Source organism: Petaurus breviceps, unplaced genomic scaffold (assembly GCF_028583685.1).
Source record: "Petaurus breviceps papuanus isolate PSGF00001 unplaced genomic scaffold, PetGlider_PUasm1.0 221, whole genome shotgun sequence".
In the NCBI taxonomy this organism is placed as follows: domain Eukaryota; kingdom Metazoa; phylum Chordata; class Mammalia; order Diprotodontia; family Petauridae; genus Petaurus; species Petaurus breviceps.
The window spans coordinates 3,615,918-3,633,145 of NW_027185877.1; the positions used below are offsets into that span (position 1 = coordinate 3,615,918).

At 36.6% G+C, this 17,228-nt stretch overlaps 1 protein-coding gene across 1 annotated transcript in view; it reads left to right on the plus strand.

Moving 5' to 3' along the window:
* Positions 1-12,019, plus strand: part of PAWR (pro-apoptotic WT1 regulator) — a 137,808-nt gene extending 125,789 nt beyond the window's left edge. Inside the window, exons 5-7 of the mRNA XM_069094801.1 lie at positions 7,267-7,402; positions 8,761-8,865; positions 10,670-12,019. Of these exons, the coding sequence (XP_068950902.1) occupies positions 7,267-7,402; positions 8,761-8,865; positions 10,670-10,756 (328 nt within the window). The 3' untranslated portion in view covers positions 10,757-12,019. The remainder of the gene's footprint in view (positions 1-7,266; positions 7,403-8,760; positions 8,866-10,669) is intronic.
* The last annotated feature ends 5,209 nt before the right edge of the window (positions 12,020-17,228 follow it).

Below are 17,228 nucleotides of genomic sequence, written 5' to 3' on the forward strand. Positions count from 1 at the left end.
TAAAATGAGCTGGAGAAGGAAATGGTAAACCACTCCAGTATCTCTGCCAAGAAAACCCCAAATGGGGTCATAAAGAGTCAAACCAACTGAAAAACAGCTGACCAGCAAGCAGAGAGGGGAAAAGCACATTGTGATGTCTGTCCAAAGGCACTGGGACTTGTGAGGATTGAGGTGGGAGAATGAACTCCTATTGATCAGTGATAACTTGGCTGGGCATTTGACATTTTATCCAGCTTCCCTTTGTTTTCTGTGGCCACTTTCACAATCAAGGATTTTCTCTTAAGCTGTTATTATTGGTAATAATAATCACCATGACATATTTATATTTTCCCCTCTGGGAAGGACTCTCCTTACAACAATCCTGTGAGGTCAGTAAGTGCAAATATTCTTGCCTCCATTTTATAGGTGGGAAAACCCGAGGCTCCGAGAGGCACAGTGACTTCCCCATGATCCCAGTGAACATTTGTCCAAGGCAGGGTTCTGAACCTAGTACCTAGTTCCCTGCCCCTCTCCCAAGTCCTCAGCTCACCACCAGTGTCTCTCTGAAGTGCTAAGTTTTCCTGTGTTCTCCCTAGTGGAAAATTCCTCTCTCTGTGTCCTTATTCGAGGCATCCTTTCTTCCAAACTTGGTGTTTTTAAGATAACAGTATTCTTCTGTCCCTACAGTAATACTTCCCCAAGACTGCTTACATCTTTGCACCAAAGATGTAAAAAGTTCCTGGAGGAAGAAAATTTCCAATGAAGGGCATTTTTCTTTGATGCCATTAGTTTTTTTTCCTCCTTTCAACATCTTCTTAGCCAGTGGCTTTAGGGGGATTCCTTTGGGAGTCTTATGGATATTGGTGATAAAGTCCTCTTAATCAAAACATTGCAAGCTGTTTTAAAGTGAATGTAACATTTTTTCATTCTCTTGTTTTGTATTGAGCACAGTCAGTTGTAGAAATAAGCTCGAGAACACTTCTGTTTGTAGAACAAACAGTGCTAAACGTGTTAAGGAGATCAAAGTACAGAATTCCTGTAATTATGTATGTCAATAGTGTCCCTCCTAACTGTAGCAAGTTAAGGGGCACTGTGCTTTACCCCTCAGCCCTCATTTAGCCATGCTTTTGATAGACACCATATTTATTCACACTTTGGCGTTGGTAGGGCCTTTTGTAAAGTTTTTAGTTTTTAACTAATTGCTTATCTATGAGCCTTTAGCAAATTGCAGTGCCATTCAGGGAGAGAAAGTTTTTAGTCTTTTTTAAATTTAGTATGGTACTTTTCACCTGTGAGTCCTTGTTAAAGAAAAATAGAACTTTTAATTAAAAAAAATTTATTGATATCATTTTTTTAAACTCCACCTTAATATTCAAATATGTCTCCTCCTACTTAACTTAATTACTTAATTAATAAATAATTAATAGCTTAATTAACTCTACTACTTAGGATGAGTTACCCTTTAACAAAAAATGGGGGGGGGTGGAAAAAAATTGGCAAACCTCACCAACATACCGACTGCTTATTGACAGTGTATGTGGTGTTCTACACACCTGCTTAGTTGTTGTCTTAGTACTGCTCTGCACTGTTCCTCCCAGTATTTCTGCAAACCAGGGAGGGAAATAAGGGTGTGCTAGGGGCCTCCAGGTGACACACTGGCCCTGGAGGCAGGAGAAGCACAGGTCTGCCCTCAGACATTTACTAGCTAACAAACAAAAAAAGATTGTGCTAGAGACTGGCCATTGATTGTTAAATTTTCTGTGTGAGCATTTTGCACCTTAGAAATTGGCAGATCCTACCTATGGGGCTTGATCTATTGTCTTGTTGATTGTCTCAGCTTGAGAAAGTGATGAAGAAAATGCTAATAATGTAGTTCAAACTTAAAAGTCTGTCGTGCCTGTATTTTTGTCTTCCCAGAGACTTGGTTGTTGCACACTTCCATGCATACTCCTGGAGGAAAATGTGAAAAATGGACTTTTTCGAAGCAAAAGGATATTCTTGAAATTTCCAGATCCTCTTATCTGTTATTTACTAGGTCAGGCTCTTGAAGGAATTAATGAAAAGGCATTTATTAGGTGCTTACCATGGTCAAAGCATGTAACTAAGGGCTGGTGATACAAATAGAAAATTGGAGAGAAGTATTTGCTCACAAAGAACTCAAATTTTAATGTGTCACAGAGGGGAGGTTTTAACGGTTATCAGTTGGAAAAACCTGTTGGTTCTTAGGATACAGCAGAACAGCATAGAGTAATGCATCCTTTCTAATGTCATATCCACTGACACTAACTGTCCAAGTTACTTAACTGTTACCCTGCCTCAGCTTTCTCATCTGTATAGTGGGGCTACTAATAGCACACATGTTCAAGGTTTGTTGTGAGGATAAAGTGAGATAATGTTTGTAAAGCTCTTGAAGCACTAACATAAAAACTAGCCATTTTATTCTTATTCGGTAGCTGGATGGCTGTGGTGGTAATGGTTTGTTCGACTTCCTTCTGTGTGTGTGAAAATATTTCTATTCAATTCAACAAATATGATTAAGCACCTGCTTTGTGCCTGGCACTGTGTTCACCAGTGGCAGAAACGAAACCTTTCTTACCAGCAAAGAGCTTGCATTCAAATGACTGATTACCTTCTTGGCCCTTTAGGAAGAGATGATTTTTCTTATTAAAGACAATAGGAGGGAAAAGTTATTTAAATTACAAGCTTTCTTGATTCCTCTCTCTGGCAATTCCTTTGGGCTTTTGTCTACTGTTTACTCTGGAAAAATCTTACTTTTGTCTAGAAGATTTAAGGAAATAAGAGAAAAAAGATGTAGGGTCAGATTAAATATCTTGTGATGTGAACAATAAAGGCAAAGGAGTTCTGTAACTCTTTGAAAAAAAAACCCAACAGTACTTTTCTGAGTGGTATTCATCGATTTATACAGAGTGTCTTCATGCTAAAATTTTAAGCTTTAGTTGATTAAAATGGCACAGAACTTTGGGGAACCTTATTTATTTACTCTTAGTTTACAACATTCAGTTCCACAATCCCTTGAATTCCAGATTTTCTCCCCCCTCCTCCTCTCCCCTCATCTTCCCTATGGCGTCATGCTATCCGATATAGGTTCTACAGATACCTTCATATTAAACATTAGTCAAGTTGTAAAGAAGAATTAAAACCAGTGGAATGAATGAGAAAGAAGGAACAAAACAAAGCAAAAAAGAGAGCAGGTAGTTTGCTTCATTCGGCATTCAGACTCTGCAATTCTTTCTCTGGATGTGGATAGCTCCTTCCATCATGAATCTTTTGGATCCCAGTCTATCAAAGTGAGTCATCAGAGATACGATGTGTCTGTAATTGTGCACAATGTTCTCCTGGTTCTGCTCTAGGAACCAGTCTCTTGATAAATCAGAATGACATAGAGGTCTTTGAAGTTAGAATAATAATAAATATGGGATAGATAATGGGAGACTCTTGATTTCCTACTGGCATTCTCTAATCTTCATGTACTTTTTGTGGTTGACAGCAAGTGATAGGAATTTTATTGGAAATTCTAATTACATAAAAATATATCAAAATCAAAACCTTCTGTATGTGTGGTGTTTTATTTGTGAAAGGCTGGATTATGCAGCAACAATTTGCTTATTTTACCGCATCAGGGAGGGAAAGAATCTGGAACTCGAAAGCTTAAAAAAAGGAATATTCAGAATTGTTTTTACATGTAGTTGGGGGGAAAATAAAATTATTAAAGAACAAAGTCTACAGGCAATAAATAGGGTACATACCCAATTGGTTGGGTATTTGTCAGAATCTTTCATTAATGAATCACAGCCAACGTGCTTTAATTGTCTAATGGATGGAGTGATTCATTTTCTACTAAGATTGGATATGAGTATTTTTATGGTTTTGTGGAGGATAAGTAGAGGATTTTATGCAAAAACATTGAAATTGCATATATTACAGAGAAATGTCTATTCTCATCTGTAACATGTACTTTGATCAGAATTGGATTTTGCCATCTCCAATTGGGATGTTTCAAAATGTGTTTTGATACTGCTTAGAAATGTGTGTAGAATGATGGCAGACTGGACCCTGAGTTGGAATCTGGGTCACCTGCTAGATCTTGTGACTCAGCTGTGTGATGTGAGATATCACTGAACCTCTCTGGGCCTCAGTTTGCTTGCCTGTATAAAATAAGAGAGTTCATCTGAAGATCTCTGAGGCTTCTTCCAGCTGCTAAAATTCTTGAGATGATTGGATTCTTTTCTGTGTCTCATCCAAATAGCATGAAGGAAAACAATTCTGGGCAGGAGCATTATCACAAATTATATTATTTATACCACGCAAGTTTTTGTTGTTGTTGTTGTTTGTTGTTGTTGTTGTTTTTTTTAGCAAAGAAGTGGCAACATTCTTTGCCTCTAAAAATAAAGACATGGATTACCATTGTATACAGGATTGTTAGTAGAATTGTTTTGGGACATTTATTTTGTAATTTACATGTTTTTGTGGCATACTAGGCAGAAATAATTGAAAAGCATAATGTAATTCCTAATGTTCTGCCATGGAAATACTTGGCTCTTACGATGACCAAAAAGTAAGTTTTATCAATTAAGAAAAGAACCAAAACAACCACTTCATTTTCATTTCCCAATCTCCTCCCATAGCAAAGAAACCAATTTAAGAAAAAACAAAAAGCAAAAACCCAACCTTTTGACAATAGCTTGACAGTAAGTGCCTCCTTTCATACCAGTAGTCTACCATGTCTTTACTGTGAGGAGCTGATTGGTCATCGCATTGATTTAATTTCTGATATCTTTTGGTACTTTTTTTCCCTTTACCTTGTGTGTGTGTGTGTGTGTGTGTGTGTGTGTGTGTGGTTATTTTATGCATTTTCCCTGCTTGCTTTGCTCTATATCTGTTCACATGGCTTCCTAAAATTTCTGCCTTGGTATTTATCATTTCTTACCACACTTGACTGTTAGCATAGCGATGCCATTTTGGTCCTCTTCAAGAACAAAAGACAACAGCCAGCCACTGTTCTGTTACTGTTAGTATCTGGTTGTTGGTCTAGCCGTTGTCAAATTGGTGGGTACTTATTTTCTTTCTAGTTTTTTGTTTTTTCTTGCTGTCACAGAGGGTTGATAGAAGTGGTCATTTTTTATATCCAAGGCATCTTTGCCACCTCTTTGACCTCCTTGATCATGTTCCTCAGTCAAAGTTTACGAACAGTTTGGTCACCCTTCTCACATAGTTCCAAATTGTTTTCCAGAAGAAGTGAACTGATCTCAGCTCTCCCTGCATCGTATTACTTTACCTATCTTCCTACAACCTCTCTAGCACCAAATTTTCTCCCTGTATTTTATTATCTTTGCGGCTTTTCAGGAAATATGACTCAGATTTGTTTTATTGGATATTTATTTTATTGGTGGTGTAGAATTAATTGTTTTATTTCATATGGATGTTTGTCATTTGCATTTCTTTTGAAAACTTTATTTCCTTGGGAATCGCACCTATATTTTGAATATTTAAAAATTAATATAGCCACCTCAGGAAACTGAATTTTTATAAATCTTGTTTTTATTTTATTGTTGGTTCAAAGAAAGAAGCTAAAGAAAAATTGAAAGAATGGTAAAAGTTTTAATCAAATGATAGCCTTTGCTAACGCTTTTAAAATTGAATACATTTTAGTGCCTACTATGCCCAAGTCAATATGAGAGGTGTTTCAAGGAATACAGAGCATTTAAGATAGGATCAAGTAGCATTTTATATTTTATTTGTTATACATCCAAAGTGCTGACATTTATTTTAATGAATAATTTTAGGGGAAAAAAGTGAAGATTGGGGAAAAAATAGTAATACTATCTAGAGTGGATCCTGGAAGAGACAAAGAAGAAAAACTATAATAAATGTTCAAACTAAAAGGATTCTAGGGATAATCTAGTCCAGGAGTTTGGCCTTGAGGCCACATGTGCAGCCATTTGACTAAATTCTTTGGTAATTTGTTCTGTGAAGTTTGGATTCTGTCAAAGGGCCACACTTGAGGACCTAGTGGGCCACATGCATCCTTGAGGCTGCAGGTTCCCCACCCCTGATCTAGTCTAATCCCTTTATTTTATAGATGAGAAAATCTAGACCCAGAGGTTTCACATTAATAGTTGTCAGTCTAGAACCCAAGTGGTCCGCTTGTCAACATTGCTCTCTTCCTACTACCCCACAGTAGCAGAGAGATGATATTTATGTCAAGAATCCTTGCCCACTCTGTCCTTTCCAAGTCTTTAAGAACTACCCCCTCCCCATTCACTTAACATTTTGTTTTGAACGTCTCTAATACACTTACAATAAAAAAGTTATTACAGTTATGTTTGTTTCTTATAGCCTCAGCAGTCTAAGCGGAAGGAAGGAAGGAATGATAGACGGACGGATGGGTGGATGGATTTGTTAATTGCTTAAGGTTCCTGCCATTATACTAAGCACTTTATATATATATATATATATGTATGTATGTATGTATGTATATATATATATATATATATATATATAAAATCTCAGTTTATTCATACAACAGCTCTGGGGAGGTAGGCACTATTACTATCCCCATTTTACAGTTGAGGAAAATGAAGTAGACAGGTTAAGTGACTTGCTCAGGGTCACATAGCTAGTAAGTGTCTGGGACTGGATTTGACCTCAGATCTTCCTGACTCTAGACCCAGTATTCTATCCACTAGGGCCACCTAGCTACTTCTAATAATTTAGAATGATAGGGGCGGCCAGGTGGCGCAGTGAGTAAGAGTGCCGGCCCCAGAGTTGGGAGACCTGGGATCAAATATGGGCTCAGATACTTAGCACCACACCCAGAAATAACTGGCCGTGTAACCTTGAGCAAGTTACTTAACCCCAATTGCTTAAAAAAAAAATAATGATAATTTAAAATGATTGTGAGGAGGAAGAAGATGAGAATGAAAAATGAGGTAATTCTCCTACCTGGTGAGGGCAAGGAAAAAATGGTTTATCTAAACATAGTGCTACACACATTCAGTGCTTAGAAAACATATGTTATTGAATCAGCTTTTTATGCTGATTATCTAGGCTCTCTTTATTTATTACCCTGTCGTTATTATCCTATAGAACCCCTGTTTCCCAGCAGTCATGCCATCTTAAGGACATATTATAAATGGTGATAGACTTTGTTTTTCTGAAAGCTGTTTTTCTTTAAAAAAAAATTTGTTCATTATTTATTCTGGCTAGAAATTGCTCTGACTTTGTGTTCAAGGTCTTCCTAAAGCTTATTATTTATTCATTCCACAGCACAAATATTACCCCTGAAGATGATGTCTCAAGTCGATACTCTCGGACAGACAGGGTAGGGTCTAGGTACAGCAGGGATACATCTTCTTCTGCTAATGCAGTCACATTAGAAAAGAAGATTGAAGATCTTGAAAAGGTATGACCTTAAGATTATTTTATTTTAGATGGTCTAATATCTTAGCATTACCTCATCCTCTGCTCAGAAAACTAGAAGACATACTGAAAACAAAATAAATACCCTAGGGTTTTTGTTCTTGAAGAGAGGTGCAGAAAAACAGGAACGAAACTTGAGAGAGAATTTGGGATAAGGGGTGACGGGTAGGGGGCAAGTAGAAATAGAAAACAGCTTTAACATTGAAGCAATTTAGCCAGTGTAGTGTCCCATTGTGGTCCTGTGGTTTTGTTAATTTGATATCTAGCCACATGTAGTGACTGTTTTTATTTCCCTGTTTCCTTCCCTTGTTACCCTCCTGTTGCCAATGAAACTTTAAAAATGAAATCCATTAGTTTTAAAGTAAGTTCTGACTGTATGATGGTCCTATAACTTGCTTGCATGGGAGGTCAAATGGATCACTAGCTGTATATTTAATATACATAGATAATACCTACTAATTGTAGGATTTGCATCCAGAGCTTAAGCAGATTTTGGTCTTTGCGTTTAGAAAACTTCTAACTAGAAAATTCTGGCTGGGTTTGAAGGGTCTCCAAAACAGTTCAAAGAAGATTCCTTTCATCCCCCAAAGGGTCAAATTTTCACTCACATTCAACTGTTCAAATTGATCCCAGTGTTAATGTTATTGCCTATGTCCTTGAAAGGAACTTTTCAACCAATGAACAGGCATGTAAAATCTATTCTAATCAACTGAAACCAAATTATTCCCTGTGATAACAGAAGATTGGCCCAAATAGAAATTCCATTTTGGACTAGGGGAAAGTTATTTTTATTCTGAAGAATTGTGATTTAATATAAATATAAATTCTCAAACTGCAATATCAGCATGTACTTGGAATTGTTTTCCAAGTTTCTTAGGCTTTCAGTTTTTCCTAAATAATGATGATTATTTCCAAAGTGGAAATTATATAGTAGACTTATAAAACAACTAGAGAGTGAATAAAATGTTTTCTGGGCAATTAATAGTGGAGATATGTAGGCTAGTCGGATTAAGGGGGGTAAGTATGCCATTGAGAAATTGATTAGCATTTGTTAGAGACTTGGCTAAACCTCGATTTAATCTGCCAGATTCCTTTTTAGCTTCTGCATTCCCTTCATTCTCCTTTCCTCCTGTGAGTGAATTCTCTCATACACCTAATTCAACAAAAGGCAATTTTAAGTAAGCTACCTTGGGGACCTCTAAGTAGGAATGCTGAATATTTCTAAGTGACTTGAACAGATGTGACAAGTCCATGTTTTTAAAGAAGACCATGAACATTCTTTTGGTATGTAAATCTACTTTTGTCCAAATAATACTTGGTTTTTATAACTGTGTCTACCAGGAGGTAATAAAAGAAAGACAAGAAAACTTAAGACTCCAGAAACTGATTCAGGATAAAGAAGACACAATTGGAAGACTCAAAGAAGAAATTGATTTATTAAATAGGGTAAGTACTGTAGACATCTCAGTTGTGTGGTGTGGCCTTCTAATTATGGAAAAATGCCTGGAGACATAAATATGGCTTTATTATATTAATGAGTTTATGCTTTGCTTATGGATTCTGCCATCTTATAGATGGCTTATGGTAGAAATCATACTTTTGATGATTACCATGTGACTATATATCTAATTTAATTTGCTGCTCTACTATGCTTTATGGGATGGCAATGTGGTGTAGTGGGAAGGGCCCTGAATTTGGAGTATTTCAGATTCGGCAACTACCTACTTGTGTAATCTTGGACAAGTCATTTAGCCACTGCTGGACTAGATGCTGTTGTTGTTAGGTGTTGTTAGAGTGCTGAGCCTGGTATTCCTGAGTTTAAATCAGTCCTGAGACACTTATTGTTGTTGGGTTTTTTTTGTTTGTTTTGTTTTAATATTTAGCCTTTGTGACCTTGGGAAGGTCACTTACCCCTTTTGGCCTCCATTTCCTCATCTATAAAATGAGCTGGAGAAGGAAATGGTAAACCACTCCAGTATCTTTGCCAAGATGGGGTCACAGAGTCAGACAAAACTGAACAACAGCAACAACACAGCCAGTAGGTGTCTGAGGCAGGACCTGAACCAAGGTTCAGGTGTGTCTGCTCATTTACTAGGCTGAATCATGCTACCCCTTTTGTTCTAAATAGTTGATCCAAAGGGCGATGCTTGATGCTGTGTCAGATATGAGGGCTGTGCCCTACCTCACCCCCTCACCCATCAAGGTGTTTGGGCAAACAGAGCTCCTAGGTGCTGTTCTGGGGGGTTTTGAGCAATTCATCTCACCTCTGTGGGCCTTGGACTGCTCAGTTGAGATGAGGGGCGTGACAGATGACCTCTCAGACCCCTTCATGTGCCATCCTCCTGCCTCTACTAAAGTCTTTCATTTTACTTAATTTTAATGAATGAAAATGCCTTTAGATATTTAAAAATGCTTTTGCACTGCTGTCTAAAGATTGTCCAAGCTTCTTAGAATGCTGCTCTCTTAAAATATTCGTAACTCAAGATTATTGTCTTTCCATTCTCACTGATTTAAATTGACAGATTAAATCTGTGCTCTTCCTTGAACCATTGTTTTTTTCTGTTGGTGTCCCCATTGGATTTTCTAGTATTTATAAGTGAATTTATATCTGAAATATTCAACTGAAGACAGTGGTAGGTTTACTTACAATCATCATCATAATTCTTATTTTAAAGTTCTCTGAGGTTTACACAACAATTTACTCAGAACGGCTCCTTGAGGTAGTTAGTGCAAGTATTATCATCTCCATTTTACAGAAGAGGAAACTGAGTCATAAAGACTTTCAGTGACTTACGGGTTCACATAGAATAAGTGGTAGGGCCATCATCTGAACTTTGTTTATTTAAGGATCATGAGTCCAGAGGTGGATGGTACCAGAAGCCTAGGCCACCTTTCTTATTTTATAGATGAGAAAATTTCAGCCGCCCTGGCCCTAAGTTAATTGATCTGCCCAAAGTCACACAGGTCATAGCTTCAGAGGCAAGGATCTGAACCCACACCAGGTGTCCAAAGGTAGTGAGTTCTCTTTTCACTCTAACACATTGCCTTTTTAAACCAGAGAAGGGGGTAGGGGAGAAGAGATGTGGTATAAATTTTATTTTCCTAGTGGGACTGAGGAACCTTTGCTTCTCCCATAATACGATGGTTTTTGTCATTAAACAGTTAAAATGCTAGCATTACTTTAATAAAGTATCATTGCCTCTTTCTCAAAGTCGTTTTAATTTGGTGACTGTTTTCCTTCCTCCCTAAGGACCTCGATGACACAGAAGATGAAAATGAACAACTAAAGCAAGAAAACAAAACCCTTTTGAAAGTGGTTGGGCAGCTAACGAGGTAGAAGATCCCAGCCTCCAGTGAGGAGAGTGATTTGTAAAACTACTGATTGAATGTTGAGGTCAATGCTAGGGCAATATTTCCCATGCTGCAATACATTAAAATAACTAAGTGTATATTTATTTCTTGGAAACTGATGGATGTTTATTTTCATATTATTTTTCTTCTTCAATATCAATAAAATAAGGTATCCACCTCATTTCATGAATAAGCAATAGTTTTCAGTTATTGGAATAGTTGATGAGGAGCTATGAAATTCTCTAGTTTTATGTGTTCAGATAATATGGTCCAAAATGGCTCAGACTATGTCTTCACCTCTGGTGATGTATCTCCCTCCCATCCTCAAAAAAAAAAAATAGAGAAAAGAAAGTAAGAAATAGAAATAGAAAGCTTTGTTTACATGGATCCAAATATATTTTGGAAGTTACTTGCTATATGAACAGTTGTAAAGTACAGATGCCCTTATTAGTGGTGTGTAACATTTTTGCATATTGATGGCTCACTCTGACAAAAAAAATCTTGGTATACCATTGTTGATGAGGGTTTGTTTTTACTTATTCTAAGAGATTAGAATAATAGGCAGGCTCTGTTCTGTATTGCAGTCATCTTTTTAAAGGAAAGCTGTTATGAAATTACACTCAATCTCATGTAGTAGAGTTCAACTAGATATAAATTTTTTTTTTAGAAAAGTACTTGAATTGTGCTCCATAGTAAGTACAAATTTACCGTCTTCGGTCTGTATATTGAGAATTTAATGAAAGCGCTTTAACTTCTACAAAAACATACAAATGTAATGTTTATGTAAATGTTCTTATGAAGTTTGTAGGTACTATTTTTTATTGTTTGGAGAGGGTTTATTAGAACATGTTTGTAAAGAGAAAGATATGAGAACATGTTTGTAAAAAGGAAAAAAAAAAGGAAGTTCATTGTTCAAGCCTATACACAATTTCAATTTATAATAAAAATATGTATTCTTAACTTCTTTTTGCCTTAAAATAAAAAATGAAAATGTTTATCTGGACTTAAACAATTATGGTATTACATGAGCATTAACTGTCACTAAGACTGATGTCAATTCATTCTGTGTTTTCTGTTACTTATAACTGAGATAAGATCATACATGGTGTATTTTATCTTTCTCTTAACTAGAGATTTCCCACCCCAAATTGGAAGCAGTTTATAGTAATTATTTTGGAATTTTAGGAACAAATAAGAATTTTTTTTTCTTTTAAAGATTTACAAGTTGTGAACATATTGTTAACTTGAATTTAATAGTAGTGGAATGCTCTTTTACTCCAAATATACATTTTTAATACTTTAGGGAGGGGTGTATTCTAATGCTCTTTAGAAATCCTAACATTTGGATCTGTTTGAACCTTTAACATCAATACAGAAATTCTCTCCTGATTTTTCTTAACATTTCTACCTTCTGTAGATATGTTCCAGAGTGTGCACATTACAGGTCTAGACCAAGAGAGAGCCATTCTGGCTACCTCATTTAACTCCTATTCCCTTTGGTCATCTCCCATCATGCCTGTCCTTTGTACTGAGAAGAGAAGAAGGGATGGTTTTGAGGAAGGGAATATATGCTGATTGGTGTAGTTAGTTTTATTTTTATTTCACTGTAGCTCCACCATAATCTTATTTCTGGGACAATACTGTGCCTAGGAACTTGATATATAATTCTATCAGCTAGTAAATTGATGCTGGAAAATTCATAGATTAGAGGTTTAAATATTTTAGACAATTGCCATAGATTGGCACTTTCCCGCATGTGTCATAGGGTTGTAAATCAGGCTCAGCCACTAATTTCCAAAAGTTGACATTCACTGTCTTTGGCCTCCTGAATTCCTCCTCTGGCCACCCTTGGTTGATTGACAGAGATGACAAAGAAACACAAATGCACGTATAACCCATTCACCCATATCCTGTGATTCCTCTGTGTCATGGAAAATGCAATAGGAGTTTATACTTCTGGGTTTTTTTTCTTTGGTAGTGGTGGTTGTTATTTGAAGTTACAACTCATAAACTCACCTAAATAAAAAAGATTTAATCAGGTTCCAGAGGTATATGTGATTCTTCTAACTTTTCCACTTGATCCCCATGTTGGGTGAAATTTCAAAGCATGTGATTTTGTATTTCCCTGGCCACTGGTGTTTTAAAGTTAGCTGTTGAATATTCTACCAAATTTGATTTTGGAAATGTTTGCAGTAATGACAGTGACTTGTCTATCAGCATGACAGGCTGCCTGCCCTTCCAAACTATCAGAGAGAGACAAGATCCATCTACCATTTATGAGTTTTTCATGACTTTTTTTCCTTCCACATGAGGTCCAGTTATTAGGAATAATCATAGTTATAATAGCAGATAAAAAAATTGAACCAGCATATTTTATTAACTCAGGAGAGAGTGTCACTGGGGAGGAAGGAGGAGAGGACCAAGAAGTTGAATGGTCCATTTTGAGTAAAGCTTTTGGATTTTAGCAGCTGAGAGATTCTTCTCAACTAACATTTTGTATTAAGGTTTTCTTTAATCTGTTTGTAGAACTTAGCTGTCTGCTTCTATCAAATATACACACTGATTTCCTAGCAGAAAATAGGTATTTATCATAACACCAGTGTCAAAAAGATAGCACCAGTCAACAATGACTGCTTCCCAAGGAGATTTATTCATTCTTCTGAGTGTACTATGTTCTGGGACAGCATTCAAAGCAGCTACTTTCACATATACTTTTCAGGACTTCTCTGATAGCAAGCTCAGCAATCTTTCAAATTACCTTCAACCTAACTTTCTGAGAGCTGGCCTCCATTTTCTCTAGAAAGGCATCATGTAAATTTTATGATATAGGGACTGGACCACTGATTTCCTTGTCTATGACACCTCAAGATAAAGGAAGCTCCCATCCCCAATACAAATCAGCACCTTCACTTAGATTTATAAGTTGAGAGAGTTGTTGGGAAACAGAGAGGTTGAATGACTTGGAGAGGGTCTAAGGGAGAGTGGCCTTAGAACACTGACAGGTTGAGTGAGAGCCAGTGTGTGCCTGACTTTAATACCAGGTCTCCATTCACTATACCATGATGCCTTTTAAAATTTTTTTTTTGGAGGGCCATTGGGGTTAAGTGACTTGCCCAAAGTCACAAGGCTAGTAAGTGTGTCAAGTGTCTGGGGCCGGATTTGAACTCAGGTCCTCCTGACTCCAGGGCCAGTGCTCTATTCACTGCGCCACCTAGCCGCCCCAATGCCTTTTAATTTTATGAGACACTTGATCATTTTTTTGCCCTGGAATTATCTTTGTAAGGGATGGCTTATGGGGATATATTTTTCTTTTAAAAGGACAATCAGTTATTAAATGTTGACTCTTTTTTGTTAGCATTTTTTAATTAATCTGGACAAAACCATCCAAGTTTACTCGATACAATAGCCAGTACTGTCAAAGAACCACACTCCAAAATTGGTGAAAAAATAGACACTTGAACCTGAAGGACAACTCAAGCAAAATATTCATCTTAAAGGGGAAAAATCTAACTCATTGGGGCACGACTTTGTTATCCAGATTAATCTGTATTTTTGAGATGAAGCCATTTGGGTTTTCACTTACGTTTTGTTGTAAACAATGCAGTAGAATACTCTGGGATCATCTATCTGCACCACTATGGAACAGATAGATTATGCAAAGACCTTGCAGGTATAATGAACCAGGTCAGCTGGACCATTTTTCTTTAAATTATTTTATTTTTCATTTCCATTAAATAGTATTGAGGATAAGCTATAAGTGATCTCATGGTTCTTTCGCATGTACTTGACTTTCGCATTTTAAAGTCAAGGCCCAGGATATTTGTGATCTTGTTTGATAGTGTGTCAGTTTCATCAAGGGATGAAAGGTACTTTCTCAGTACCCCATTAGCAATATTATCCAATAGAACCAATTCCCTAATAGTGAAAGCAGAAGAGACTAAATTTGAAAATGCCACGTGGTGATACTTATTCTAGTCAGTCAACTGAAAAATATAATTTATTAATACTGGAATTCAAACTAGAACATAAAATCCCATCAAGTCAGGATCCACAATGAAAAATGTGTAGGCATTTTTGAACTTTTAATAAGATATCCTTGACCTATGGTTTTCTTAGTGTAGGAAACCTTTGTTTAGGAGCCCTTAATCAATGGGAATCCATAGCTGTTAAGCAACATACCTCCTGCTTGGGGTAAGTAAAGGTTGAGTTACTTGCCTAGTATTACTAGAGACAGTATAGATGTGAAATAGGCTCTTCTTGACCCCAAGGCTGCCCCTGTTTTCCCTGTCCCAGGTTGCTTTTGAATATCCCAGTAATGATGATTAAACTTAATATGTCTATCTTCAGTGATCCTCATTTTTCTATTTAATATTGGTCAAAATTTTTGACCACATATTTGGTGAACATATATTTATAGACCTTCCTGGGATGTTTTGAAAATAAATTTGACTATGCTGATAATTAAAATTTTATGATAGAAAAACTTTTAGGTTAAATGCAATCTTATTTCCCAAAAATTTGTTTTTATATCCTGGAAATGGGTGGTTATAAAAGTTACTGTTGTAATTTATTACTTTGCCTACTTTTAAAATTTGAATTATTCTTTTGTAGGAGTAATATACAGGGGTGACATTGGAATTTTCCCCCCATGATTGAGGAAACAACCTCATGATACTCAGGCAAGAGCTAGTCAGATATTTGACTTTCTCCTTTCCATTAAGCTGGAAGCCACATACTTCCAAATAGCCAATGACCAAGGTATAGCTCAGGGACAGATGGAGGCAAAAGAACAAAAATCCACATTTCTCTTTCCCAAGCCTCCCACCATGTATTTGTGTTCTACTGAATTTTCCCTCAATTGTACCAGAGTTTGGAAACTTGCATGAAAACATATTGGTTTTTTTTTTTTTTTGCTTTTTGGAGGGCAGTTGGGGTTAAGTGATTTGCCCAAGTTCACATGGCTAGCTGATTTTTTTAAACCTAAATAATTCTGTAAGTTGTGGGAAACCATGATGAGAGACTGTCTTCATCTTTTAGAAAATATTTGACAAGATTGTTCCAGCATGTAGATTACTACCCCAAGAACAAATCAGACAGTCTTGCTTCATATTGACTCTCTGAGCCTTGTCAGGGGTCCAGTAGGGATTGAGCTATTGGTTGTTAATAGCAAGTAAGGAAAAACCCAAGTGACATAGCACTGCCTATTGGTTATAGATTTAATCTCCAAACAAAATGCAGTGTTTACAGTCACTTGGCCAGTCTGTTTGCACTGCTCAGTCAAAACCTTTTGGAGTCATGGGTTCCCTAAATAATTCAGGTCATATGATAAAACATGTAGGTGTTACTTGCTTCACCTCTTGCCCACATGTTTCTAAGCACTTCCAAAAAAGTGTGTAGATTAGCCATAGAGAATAAGTAAAGAGTTGGAATTTTGCCAATTGAAGGAGTCTTACTGAATTTAAATTATGTTAAGGAAGAGCTACTGTGTTGGGAGAATAGTATTGAAAAAAGGATTCCATGTCTGTTGAAATGACATGTTATAAATGCAAAGAGAAGAAAGAAATATTTTCTAAAAAAAAATTTAACAATAGTCTTATAACACTTATTAATAACTATTATAGTAAGGCACTCTGCTAAGGGATCTTATTTGTTCCTCTCAACAACCCTGGGAGAGACTTTTAATTCCTATCTTACTGGTGAGGAAACTGAGGGAAATGGAGGACACATTTTAATTTTATGCATGTGTCCAAGGCCACACAATTAGTTGAAGCTAGATTTGAACTCAGGTCTTTCTGATTCTAGGGCTGGCACTCTCTCCACTGTGCCACGACTCCAGAAGTGCGGGAAAGGGAGAAAATTACACCACTTGCCAAGTGAATGAAGCTGCAAGTGTGCTTCAGACTTGAAATAAATATTCCTTCTGTCATGGATGTACTCTGTCAGTATTAGTGCTGCACTCAAGCATTTATATAGAGCACTATCCACAATATGTAAGAAACACATATGAAATATAATCTGGTAGAATCTGTGATATTAAAATAATTGCTTGGAGTTGCACAAAAATTACATAGCCACTGTTCTGAATACTTGGTGGATTTTTTTAAAGTAATCTTTTTTGCTTTCTCGAAAAAATTGGCTGTTCTTGTCAGGGTTCTGGTAATTGCATTATTCTACAAGATTTGAGCCAGAGGCTTCTGCTGCTGGTTATGTCTACAAGAAGCCAAAAGCATCTTCCATGGGAAAAAAAAAAATCAGTCAATTCAAATATGTCCAGATGGTTGCTGTTACGTAAAAACATCTGGATAATTATCTGGATGTGCTGGTATTCTGTAGACATCTTCTTTGTCATTCTTAGTGCTATATAAAGTCATTCATCACTCCAAATTCATTAACTGTATCAGAGTTCACTTTAAATATTTTAATTTTATGCATGTAAAAAGTTGATGTGTTATTTAAGA